The following is a 13,096-nucleotide window of genomic DNA, read 5'->3' on the forward strand; positions in this document are numbered from 1 at the left end:
GCTAGGAAAAGGTCATCATGAGCAAGTAAAATGTAGAGATTTTGGGAGGGGGTTGGGTGGCAGGGAACGGGGGGGGGGGGGTGGGGGGGGGCAGTGTGGGGGAGGTAACTCCCAACTTTGGCAAGGGTGTAACATGGGCCATATGTGATTAGTGAGATATATAATGGGCAGCTGATGCAATGCTGCATTTTTGCGTCCCCACTTAAGTTGAAAGTTACATTACGTGAAATAAACACTGGGGGAGATTTTGAGGCCTCCTATAGCCTCTGGAGTCGTGGAAGAAGGCTTTCCACCCGCTTCCTGCTATTGGTGTGGCCATCGGCAATTTGTTCAGGTGCTAAAAACAGGCAGCTGCTTGAAGCAAGCAGGTCACTAATTAGAATATTAAAATCAGGATACTATAATACCTATATAGAATACAAATGCCATTTTAAGACTCAACTGGGCAGACCATGTGCCAGGCTTACAGCCAAAGAAGAGCCCAGAAATCAGTATTTATTTTTGTGTGGCTGAGAGAAGCAGGACTGCCCCTCCGGGTATTGGAGTCAGACTCCATTTTCCATCCGGTCTGCTGGTCCTGTTTAAATGTGGGAAGTCCTTTAAAATAGACCAGTTAGGTCTACCCTTGTAGGTTTCCTGTTGTCTGACCATATAGTTTGTTTTGGCTAGAACATGGATGAGATATTTTGCACAAGGACAACAAGTGTAAGAAAGTTTGCTTTGATGAGGATAGCAGTGTGGCACAGTGGTTATCATTGCTGCCTCACAGCGTCAGGGACCCGGGTTCAATTCCGGTCTTATGTGTGACTGTGTGGAGTTTGCACTTTCTCCCCATGTCAGCGTGGGTTTCCTCCTGATGCCCCAGTTTCCTCCCACAGTCCAAAGATGTGCAGGTTAGGTGGATTGGCCATGATCGATTGCCCCTTGTGTCCAAGGATGTGCAGGTTAGGTGGATTCGCCATGATAAATTTCCCGGTTAGTGTCCAAGGATGTGCAGGTTAGGTTGGGTTGCTGGGATAGGGCGAGGAAGTGGGCCTGGGTCAGAGGTTCAGACTCGATGGGCCGAATGGCCTCCTACTGCGCTGTAGGAATGTATGATTCCTCGATAATGATTGAATTTTTTTGTCATTTTATTGAACCAAAAAGTGAACAGCTTTAGCTAGTCTCCGCCGAATATTGCCAAACATTTTGAACAAAATGTCTTTATGTTTCTTTTGACGAACAAAATCAATTCTTTCCTCAGCAGTTTTAAATTTAAATATTTCTAGCTATGAGCAACTTGCTGCTACTGCTAATGAGCGTGGTGAAACACTGCTTAACGTTTCAATGTATTTTTCAGACATCTTTATTCTGGCTGTGATATGCTGGCTACAGTTTGAATTTTTATTTTGTTAATCTCTCAAGGCTTATGGGGCAAAATGGAATATAATTTCTTTAATCATTATTTTTTCAAATTGTCAAATAGGCCGTCTGGTGGTGGGAAGTATTGTCTTGGAGAGAGAAAGCGTTACCGCTCCTGTAACACTGACGTAAGTGAAACATTTAAAGATTGTTGGCAATGGCGATGGATGATAAAGTTTACATTTCCAATTGTAGAATTCCCCCAGAGAAAACAACTGTTCACTATTAAATATAGAAAGTTCTGGAAATGCACAGCTGGCCAGCCATAACCTGCATGAGAAAGATAGTTTTTAATATTTCCTGTGAGAGTCTTATATTGCAATCGTTCTGGAGAAGACCTTCCTTTGAACAGTAACCTACATTTAATTTTTAGATGCTGGTTCACCTGTTGTGCATTTACAGCATTTATTTTTTGCTTTTATTTCCAGTGTACATGGTTTTTTATTTTTACCTTTTCACCAGCATTGACAATTTACATTTTCTGTATCTTTCGTGCATACCATTTTGGGGAATACTTTCCTCGATAACTCTTCAGTGATTTATTCTGCTGACAATTGACCTGGCACGAGACATCACCTGGTTGTGAGTTTGCATGGGATGGCCCGATCATTCCTTCATGATAGGACCGATAGGACTGACAAGCAATAACAAAACACAGCGGGCGGGATTATCCGATACTCCGCGCTAGAATTGAGCCCTGCGCGGGGGCGGAGAATAGCCATTCACGCTTCCGTGATTCTCCGCGGACCCGCCAGTCACACGCGCGCGGTCGATGCGGCGCTGGTTGGGGTCCGCTAAAAGAGGCCCCTGCGGCGATTCTCCGCGGTCAACCGGCCGAACTTCCGCTGAGTCCCGCCGGCGTGGTTCCAACCTGGCACCACCTGGCGGGAGCTCAGACCCGCGGCTGCGGTGGACGTCCTGGTGGGGGGGGCGGGGGGGGATCTTACTCCGGGGAGGGCCTCCACGGGTTCCAGGCCCGCGATCGGGGGGGCTTTCAATTGGCGGGCACCCGCGATCTGGAGGGGGCCTTCCTCCTTCCGTGCAGGCCCACTGTAGGTCTTCGCCATGTTGCTCGGCGCTGAGACAGCAACCATGCGCCTGCGCCGGTGCAGAGACGACTGTCGTGCATGTGCGGACCCGCGCTGGCCGTGCAGGGCCGCCTTTCGGCGCCGGAGCATCGCGCAGCACTCCGGCACGTTTAGGCCCCCTGAAGACCGCTGAATTGCCAGGCCTGGAGGCCCGTTGATGCCGGCGTGTACCTCTCCAGTGTTTACGCTGGCGTCAACACTTGCCCAGGATTTCGGAGAATCCCGGCCAGCAACTTTTGTAACTAGCTCCCGAAGTGAATCTCAAACAGGATTTTCTACAAAATACAATGTTAAAGAGAAAAGAATGAAAACTCCTCGTCACATAGCACCTTTAGCAGAACAAAACGCCTCAAGGTACGGCAGTTTTATTAAGGAATATTTGGCCCTGAGCCACACAGGGGAATTGAGACACATGAGAGCTGAAGCTTGGTCAAAGAGCTCAGCTTTAAGGCGCATCTTAAAGGGGGAAAGAGAAAAGTTGAGACGTTTAGAGAGGAAACATCAGAGCTTAGGTTCATGGCAGCTGAAGGCGTAGTGATCAATGGTCGGGTGATTAAAATTGGGGATGATCGGGATCAAATTTGACAAGTTTGTGAACAGTTCATTTCAGCTTGAAAGGTTGATTTTTAGAGGATTCAAATTGGAATTAGCCAGTGTCATTTGGGTCATGCTTTCAGATAGATATAACCAATTATAATATAGACCAGGGGACTGTTAGGGTGCACTGTTAAAATACATACCATTCACCGGAGTATTCCTTTCCCTCAATATTCACCAAACGCTCTTGTGACGTCACATGGGCGAGGTTTGAATATCTAGTGAGGGGGCAACCATGTGGCAGGGGACGCTGGGCCATTACATTCAAATGTATTCATAAACATTAAAATGAGGCTTTTGCCCCTTGTGGGAGTGAACCTCGCAGCATCACTGGCGAGAGGCACATTTCCCGATTCTCTCCGGATTTTCTGCCTGCGTCAGCAATCCCGCGGACCGCTAACATGGGCTCAAATCACCTACCCCCATGTCTTGTCAACTGTGAAATGTTTGAAAGCTCAGTTTGATTTTTCAGGTTTGACCCTGTGCCGTGAAAATATATCAGCAAGAAGGCAATATTTTTGGGAATGTGATTTGTTGCAAATTTATTACCAATGGCCAGTAGATTGACAGTGTATTGTTTGAAAAGGGACATTTAAATCATCACATAGGGAGGAGGGTATATTCCAGAGCAAGTTCAGTGGTTTTACATTGGAGCCCAACAGCCCTGAGGCATTTGTTCAGACAATTTATAGATTTAAAGAGTTACTACATCTGGTACAGGTCATTAAATATATGAAAGAGAAAAGGGACCTTTAAAAACCAAGCGCATGATTTCAAAAATTCCTAACCATTTTAGCAAATCAGGATTTTCCAGTGCCGCTAGCTACGGGCATAGTCGTGGGCAGGACAGGATCAATTGGAGAGCAGCCAAAGGTCAGTTAACTTTTGTCCACTCTCCAAATTTTCCTGCCCCACCCACGATGATGCCCGTTGCTGATGGGGCTGGAAAATCCCACCCTTTGGCAGAAATGTGCCAGAATCTAGATCAACAGCTGGATACAAGGAGAGCTAGCACTGATATATCCAGGTGTTATTTTTTGGAGTGGAACATTAGTTAACAACAAACAAAGCCATCACTACAAGTGAAGGTGGGAGTCCCTACATCACAAATTCTTGCATTTCAACACCTCAAGGTACTCCAGTGCATTGTAATCAGAGAAACACCTAGTCTACGTGCCATTGTGTGGGCCCTCTGGTATCCCAGGTTGGCCATGAGTAATTTGAGATAGTGTTCAGGACTCTTACCAATTGAATTAATGCTGCTCAAAATCACAGAATAGCAAAATAATACAGAAGAGGCCCTTCGGCCCATCGAGTCTGCACTGCCACATGAAAAACACCTGACCTGTCTACCTAGTCCCATTTGCCTGCACTTGGTCCATAGCCTTGAATGTTATGACGTGCCAAGTGCTTATCCAAGTACTTTTTAAAGGATTTGAGGCAGCTCACCTCTACCACCCTCCCATGCAGTGCATTCCAAACCATCACCACCCTCTGGTACAGCCCCCACCACAGTAGACTGGGTGTGCAGTAAAGGACTGTACATTAACTTGTGAATGGATACAATGGTTTACCAGCCTTCTTCTATAGTTTCTGGGAAAGCATCCAGCCGCCCTCAGCAAAGCCAGTGGTATGAAAGGAAATGTGGCCAGCAGTAAAGTCACCACAATCCAAGATGACGTTAGGCTGCTTTCCCCTTTGAGGGGGAGACTGGTGGTGATTTAACCTGAGGATCACTACACCTCAGGCGAGGGGGAAGGTTGAGAAGGCGGGCCTTCATGAATAACCTCAGCCGGTACAGGAATTGAACCCATGCTGCTGGCCTTACTCTGCATCACAAACCAGCTGTCCAGTCAACTGAGCGGGAGTTGCCAGCCTGCGGATATCCAAACAGGGGAATACTGCATCGCTGGACCGTCGTACGAACTGAGACTGTGGATCAATATTTTCACCTGGAATTTTGGGATCCCCATTCCTACATCTAAATAGCTCAATTAAGGTTCCTTGCCTCCTTCTAGCAGACGGGCTTCTGAGATATGCTGCTCGTGACATTGCCCTCTACCCACTCCTTCTCAATGAAGGGACCTTAATCACCAGGCTGGCATTGGAAGTCCTGGGCGAGGGTCAGTCACACCAGTATGTCTGACCCTCAGAACTTTAACTCTAATTAATTTTCTGGTAACATATGGAAATTAGATCTAGTGTACTTATTTTACTTGGATTCAGAGTAATTTTGAGGAAAATGCGTTTCATTTAATGTGGGCCGAAATGCCATTTTGAGTTTTATTACTACGAAAGGTTCTAGCCCCAATTACATCCTGTTGTACTCAATAGAGATCAGCAAATATCTTTGGATTTAATTAAGTCATCTATCATTTTAACTGACAATGGGGGCCTGTTTACTTACAATTCATGCAGCTACTGAAGTTATTTCAAATTGTGCTGCGTGTAAATACTGTCATGTCTAGCTATAATCAAGAGATAATGGCCGAATTACAAGAAACCATGCAATTCATTCAATAAAAAAAAGACTTGACTTTTGTTCCTCAATTTACATATTCGCATGCGCTAGTAAAGTTAATTTGTAAATTTTGAGGGACCAGTTGTGATGTGCTGCAATGTTCTTCATTGACCATTGCTAACAATGAAAAGTCCAAGGTGGATACTCGGGGAATTTCCAGATCCCCGCCCCAAACGTTCCTGTGTTTACGGTTGAGGGGGTGCATCTAAAATGGTTCGGGTGGGTAACGCACTGCCTTCCCACCCACCCCCAACCTGGTTGCCATAATACAGGAGGTGGACAAGCTGCACACCAGACCACCTGCCCGTAGGCCTATTGAGGCACTTAACTGCCCAATTAAGTGGAAATTAAGACCCTGAATCCGCCTCCATTGCCATAAAACACTGGACAGTGGAGGGTTGGAGTGAGTGCAAGGCCATTTTTCACCAAGGCTGATGAAAAGGCAGGAAGGGGGGGTTATTCCTCGGGGGGGGGGGGTGCCTTGTGTGCATTAGGGTCACAACACCGCCCCCCCCCCCCACACACAAACACCCACACCCTCCCCCTCCCACGGCATGTACCTGATCCCCCCCCTACCCAAGAAACCCTAACTCACCTTGTCCGGTGCCCATGACATTTCTTCATGGATCTCCTTGCATTCTCACTAGTGTCCTTCATTCTCTTCTAGTGATGCTGGGACTGCATGGTGGCACAGTGGTTTGCACTGCTGCCTCACAGCTCCAGGGACTCGAGCTCGATTCAGGCCTTGAGTGATTGTGTGGAGCATGCACATTCTACCCATGTCTGTGTGGGTTTCCTCCGCACGCTACGATTTCCTACCACTGTCCAAAAATGTACAAGTTAGGTGGATTGGCCATGACCAATGCACGGGGTTAAAGAGATAGGGCGGGGGCGGGGGGCGGGCCTAGGTCCGCTGCTCTTTCAGTGGGTCAGTGCAGACTCAATGGATTAAATGGCCTCCTTCTGCACTGTCGGGATTCTATGGAGGAGTTGTCAATCTCTCAAATTGGCCCATAGGCGTTGAGGGCGGGACCAATTTCTTTCACTTAATGGGGAAGTTTGACTCTCAGCTTGTTATCACTGCGGAGCAGACTTTTAAAAAAATTTTGTAACTGATTTTTTCTTCTGGGGTTGGGGAGGAATAGTAGTACACCGCTCCCCTCACCAAAAACGTTGCAGTAATTGTAATGATGTTGTGTGAAATGAAAGTGACCATAGTCCCCGAGAGCTATAAGCTACCTTCCCCTTTTGAGAGAGAGCTGATTGGTGGTGATTTAACTCCAGGATCACCACACCTCAGGCAAGGGGCAAGGTTGAGAAGGCGGAGGCTTCATGGATAACCTCAGCCCATACGAGAATTGAACCCACACAGTTGGCATCGCTCCACATCACAGGCCAGTTCTCCTGGCAACTGAGCTAACCATTCAGCAACTGTCATTCTGGGCTCTTTATTAACACAACTCTTATATTCACTTTCAAGAAAGAAAATTGGTAGCAGTTTTACTTTTTTTTGTAAATTCCAGCATCAACTCATTATGATCAAATGCTAAACACATTTACGACAATAATGCTCAAGCTGCATGCTCATGCTTAAATTAGGCAATGGCAGTTTAATGCTGCTTTGGTAGACAAGCCTTTGGAGCTACACCAAACAAAGTCAAAGCTACATGGAGCAGTTAAATTAACACTTAGCGATCACTCCTGAAATTTTCTAATTTCGTTTCAAAACAAATGTGTTTATATTTAGTTTTTAGTTGAGGCAATTGGCATTCAATTCCTGTAGCATTTGACTTTGAAAATGTTTTTCTTGGGAGGGAAAATAACCATAGGATAAAGTAACGTGATATTTGTCTACAAATAAAACACAAAAATGTATCTTTATTTGCCTCCCAATTCCATTTAGCCATGTCCAACAGGATCTCGTGACTTCCGTGAGAAGCAGTGTGCAGACTTTGATAATTTACCTTTTCGCGGGAAGTATTACAACTGGAAACCATACACTGGAGGTTAGTGCAATTTTGTGTCAGTTCACTGTTTTTCTTTGTCAGGTGTTTTCCTGTTTGCCCTTTTCCTCCTCCTGTAGTCTCCGTGACCATATAACTGTCAGGCTTTTTTAGATGGGGAGGCAGCTCTCTGCCAATACTACTCTGTAACTGTCCCCAGGACATGTGTAGAAGCAATTAGAAGTGACCCCTTCTCTCACTCTTCCCTCCCTTTTTTACAGGGATCAATCTAGTGTCTTCTCCTTCTGGTGGCAAAGTTGAGAATCGCAGAAAATAACGCATACCCTATGATTTGGTTGGGGCAGCATTTCAGAGTTCTGTGGCTTTCCACTTTCTATTTACATGTATAAATTCTGACAAAACCAAATTCATTTTCTTTAAATTCTTCATTCCCTTTAATATTTATGGTGCTAATATAAAGCTGAAAACATTAATCAGAAAATCAGTCCATGGTCACTACCCATTGACACCTAACGAAAAATTCATATTTGTGAATGACAGGTGATGTTGGAGTTTATTGTGGTCGCAGGTGGGAATCGGACAGCAGAGGACAAGCTCTATAGACCCTGCATCATCGTCCTCTTTGTTGACCTCAACCATTTGTTTTCCTCCCCCAACTCAAAGTTAAAACTTGGGCGGGATTCTCCAACCACCCGCCGGGTCGGATAATCGCCGGGGGCTGGCGTGAATCCCGACCCTGCCGGTTGCCGAATTCTCCGGCGCCGGATATTTGGCGGGGGTGGGAATCGCGCCGCACCGGTTGGCGGGCCCCCCCCACGGCGATTCTCCGGCCCGCAATGGGCCGAAGTCCCGCTGCTGGAATGCCTGTCCCGCCGGCGAGAATTAAACCACCTCTCTTACCGGCGGGACAAGACGGCGCGGGCGGGCTCCGGGGTCTTGGGGGGGGCGTGGGGCGATCTGGCCCCGGGGGGTGCCCCCACGGTGGCCTGGCCCACGATCGGGGCCCACCGATCCGCGGGCGGGCCTGTGCCGTGGGGGCACTCTTTTCCTTCCGCCTTCGCCATGGTCTCCACTATGGCGGAGGCGAAGAGACCCCCTCCACTGCATATGCGCGGGGATGCCGTGAGCGGCCGCTAACGCTCCCGTACATGCGCCGCACGGCAAAGTCATTTCCGCGCCGGCTGGCGGGTTACCAAAGGCCTTTCCCGCCAGTTGGCGGGGCGGAAATCAGTCCGGCGCGGGCCTAGCCCCTCAAGGTAAGGGCTCGGCCCCTCAAGATGTGGAAAATTCCGCACCTTTGGGGCGGCGCGATGTCGGACTGATTTGCGCCGTTTTTGGCGCCGGTCGGCGGACATCGCGCCGATTACGGAGAATCCCGCCCCTTATGTTTGGTCAACCATGCGTCCATAGGATGAACAGTAATTTGGATGAGTTATAAGGAAGCTGCTATTGCCAGTGAAGCTGTACCCTTGCAACAGGCATGGGCTCCAAGAGAGGTGGGAGAAAACAAAGGACTGAATAAGGATTAATAACAATATTTATTTTTCTGATTATATGGCATGCATGAATGCTCAGAAGATTAACGTTGAATAAACTTGTAGGAAATGCTGCCTTTTGAGTTTTTACATTTAAAGAACATCAGGAGCTTATTTTATATTTTAGTTCTTCTGTTCTCATTCAACAGGTGGTGTGAAGCCATGTGCTTTAAACTGCTTGGCTGAAGGATATAATTTTTACACCGAGCGGTCTCCTGCAGTTATTGACGGAACTCGTTGCCATGCAGACTCACTGGATATCTGTATCAACGGAGAGTGCAAGGTTGCGTATACTTTGTTACTAATCGTATCACATATCCTTAAACTTGTAAATTCCTTCTTCATTGTTGCAAATGGTTTCTTATGTGAATCAAAAGTAAAAATCCAAGCAGTGCACACGAAAGTGTGTTTCACTTAACTAATTTAGAGGGTTAATGAAACACAATTGTTACGACATCCTGGGCTAGTGCGCAGGTCAATTCCTGCCATATTTCAAAAAAATTTTTTTTTAGAGTGCCAGCGTGTGCTGGCGTCATCCCAGCGCATGGGCAGGGGGGTGTTCATCACCGTGTCGGCCATTGCGGAGGACCACAGCAGCCGACGTGGAGGAATAGAGTGCCCCCACGGCACAGGCCCGCCCGCGAATCGGTGGGCCCCGATCGCAGGCCAGGCCACCGTGGGGGCACCTCACGGGGCCAGATCCCCCCGCGCCCTCCCGAGGCAGCCCGCGCAGCCAGGTTTTTCCAATTAAGGGGCAATTTAGCGTGGTCAATCCACCTACCCTGCACATCTTTGGGTTGTGGGGGCGAAACCCACGCAAACACGGGAGAATGTGCAAACTCCACGCGGACAGTGAGCTAGAGCCGGGATCAAACTGGGACCTCGGCGCCGTGAGACAGCAGGGCTAACCCACTGCGCCACCGTGCTGCCCTATTCTGCCCAACTTGACCCGGAGTCACAGCACAAGTGAATTCACCAATAATTTGTTGAAAAATATCCGAAGTCTTTGGCGCTTGGCTGCCCAACAATATGAGTCACCAGGTTTGTAAGTTTAAATACAATTATACTTCTTTATTTATAACAAGAACTATAATGGAATATGCAAGAAAACAACTGGTTAACTATTATTTGATTACTAATTCTCCACTTTAACTTTCCCCCTGCCCTCTTTACACACACACACACACACACACAACAAGACAAACAAACACAGAGGGGAAGAAAGAGGGTTAATAAAACAGAAGTAAAAGCGAAAAAGAGCTTTTGTTTCAAATGGGTGTTTCCAGAACCTGGGGCGGATTCTCCGACCCCCCGCCGGGTCGGAGAATCGCCAGAGGGCGGCGTGAATCCCGCCCCCGCCGGCTGCCGAATTCTCCGGGGCCGGGGATTTGGCGGGGTCGGATTCGCGCCGCGCCTGTCGGCGGCCGCTGACAGCGGCTCCTCCGGCGAATCTTCGGCCCACGATAGGCCAAGTGCCCGCCGGCGTAAAATTACAACAGGTACTTACCGGCGGGACCTGGCTGCGCGGGCGGCCTCGGGGGGGGGGCGCGGGGGGATCTGGCCCCGTGAGGTGCCCCCACGGTGGCCTGGCCCGCGATCGGGGCCCAACGATTTGCGGGCGTACCTGTGCCGTGGGGGCACTCTATTCCTCCACGTCGGCTGCTGTGGTCCTCCGCAATGGCCGACACGGTGATGAACCCCCCCCTGCGCATGCGCTGGGATGACACGCTGGCGCTCACGCGCATGCGCCAACCCGCGCCGGCCGGCGGAGGCCTTTCGCCGCCGGTTGGCGTGGCGCCAAGCCCCTTCCCCGCCGGCTGGCGGGGCGCAAACCACTCCGACGCCGGCCTAGCCCCTGAAGCTGCAGCGGATTCCGCACCTTTGGAGTGGCCCGACGCCAGAGTGGTTCACGCCACTCCTTTTCGCGCCGGAGTTGCCCGCCCGCCGATTCCCGCAGAATCCCGCCTCTGACCCCTCTTCAGACTTTGCTTTCAGTTCAAGGTTTTTACTGTAGATTCTTTCATGTCTCTGTGGTTTCAGGAATGCAACACTCACGGACTTTCTGGAGAGGGAGAGAAAGCAGCCTCTTGTCTTTCTAAGTCTAGGACTCAACTTCTCCCTGAGGTCTCTGTGAGGACCATCCCACTGGGACAGGATCAAATCACCACCTGTTCCCGAGCAGAGCACAGCCTTTTGGCCAATCATTGCCAATCAACCTGTCAAACCGAGTCCCACTCCATCTCTCTCTGGTGCCAAAATGTCTGAAACTCCTGTTCAAACTAGCAGAGATCAGCAGAGTGGTCTCTCCTGTAACTTCTGAATTCTTCAATCTCTCTGCTGCTTGACTTAAAGTTACATGTCCATTAATCACCCATAGATCAAAAATGATAAAGCAAACTAAAAGAAAGGAGAAATAAAGGAATAAACAGGAAATACCCTCACAATCATTGCAGTAACTTAAGACCACAAAGGAGGTAGTCGAATGTATTGTTTAAAAGAAGAAACTTATTTCTATCAATAAATAATGAAGTTTGACAATAACAGTAATTCAGCAGAACTATGGTAACAGTAAGAGCTATGAAAACAGGAGCACTGGTAAAAACAGCTGTTGTTTACAGGTCACCGTCTTGCAGACTGAAGAACGTGCCAAAGCCCCCAAAGCTGAGAACCCTCAACCAATGGCAGATAAACAATCACATAGCAGAAAGGCTGAAAAGAACACTCAATTCAAAACGACTCTCTGAAACACTGATCAACCCCTTTTCTAGCATCGTGAACAGGCCCATCCTTCTGTTTTGTGGTTTTAAACCTTTGTACCCGAGATTTCTTCTCATCAGTCAAATCAATGTATTAAAATGGGGAATTATTGTGTCGAAGAAAGTCTATATATGCAATAACGGAACCATGTGAGCACCATATATATACATTTATTATTGATTGGCTTATACATAGATCAATCTGGGTGGCCCGGTGGCACGGTGGTTAGCATTACTACCTCACAGCAGGGACCCCGGTTCAATTCTAGCCTTGGGTGGCTGTCAGTGCGGAGTCTGCACATTCTCCCCGTGTCTCCATGGGTTTCCTCTGGGTGCTCCAATTTCCTGCCACAGTCCAAAGATCTGCAGAGCCAGGAGCCTCTCCCGGGGGTGAGCCTCGAAGGAGTCGGGAACCGTTGAGTGTGCCAGGATGAACGCATCATTCACACTGCCCGGGTATCGGGCGCAGATGTGCATGATGCGCAGCTCATGGTCATACACCAGCTGTATGTTCATCGTATGGAACCCTTTTCTGTTTGTAAAGACTGGCCTCTCATGCGCCGGTACAGCACGGGGCTGCCGGTACACACAAGGCCTGATGCAGCGGCTGGGCAGCACGGTAGCATTGTGGATAGCACAATTGCTTCACAACTCCAGGGTCCCAGGTTCGATTCCGGCTTGGGTCACTGTCTGTGCGGAGTCTGCACATCCTCCCCGTGTGTGCGTGGGTTTCCCCCGGGTGCTCCGGTTTCCTCCCACAGTCCAAAGATGTGCAGGTTAGGTGGATTGGCCATGATATATTGCCCTTAGTGTCCAAAATTGCCCTTAGTGTTGGGTGGGGTTACTGGGTTATGGGGATAGGGTGTAGGTGTTGACCTTGGGTAGGGTGCTCTTTCCAAGAGCTGGTGCAGATTTGATGGGCCGAATTGCCTCCTTCTGCACTGTAAGTTCTATGATAATCTACACGTAGGGGGACATGCATCACGTCAATCACCCCCGGACCTGGGGCATCCCGGTGATGGCGGTGAACCCTGCTGCCCAGACATTGTGGTAGGCTTGATCCACATTGAACCTGATATATTGTGCCAACCGGGCAAACAGAGCCTCCATTAAGGTGCGGGTGCACCTGTGCACCGAGATCTACAAGATCCCTGACAGGTCCCCACTCGACGCCTGGAAGGACCCTGTGGTGAAAAAGCTCAGGGAGACTATTACCTTGATGGCCCCCGAGAGC

The 13,096-nt window shown here is 48.8% G+C and overlaps 1 protein-coding gene across 2 annotated transcripts in view; it reads left to right on the plus strand.

Annotated features, from left to right (window-relative positions):
• Positions 1-13,096, plus strand: part of adamts6 (ADAM metallopeptidase with thrombospondin type 1 motif, 6) — a 480,737-nt gene that overhangs the window by 365,296 nt on the left and 102,345 nt on the right. For both annotated transcript variants that reach the window (XM_072496932.1, XM_072496933.1), the window contains 3 exons: positions 1,466-1,529; positions 7,511-7,613; positions 9,256-9,389. In XM_072496932.1, coding sequence (XP_072353033.1) covers positions 1,466-1,529; positions 7,511-7,613; positions 9,256-9,389 — 301 coding nt within the window. The remainder of the gene's footprint in view (positions 1-1,465; positions 1,530-7,510; positions 7,614-9,255; positions 9,390-13,096) is intronic.

Source organism: Scyliorhinus torazame, chromosome 3 (genome assembly GCF_047496885.1).
Source record: "Scyliorhinus torazame isolate Kashiwa2021f chromosome 3, sScyTor2.1, whole genome shotgun sequence".
Lineage (NCBI taxonomy): Eukaryota > Metazoa > Chordata > Chondrichthyes > Carcharhiniformes > Scyliorhinidae > Scyliorhinus > Scyliorhinus torazame.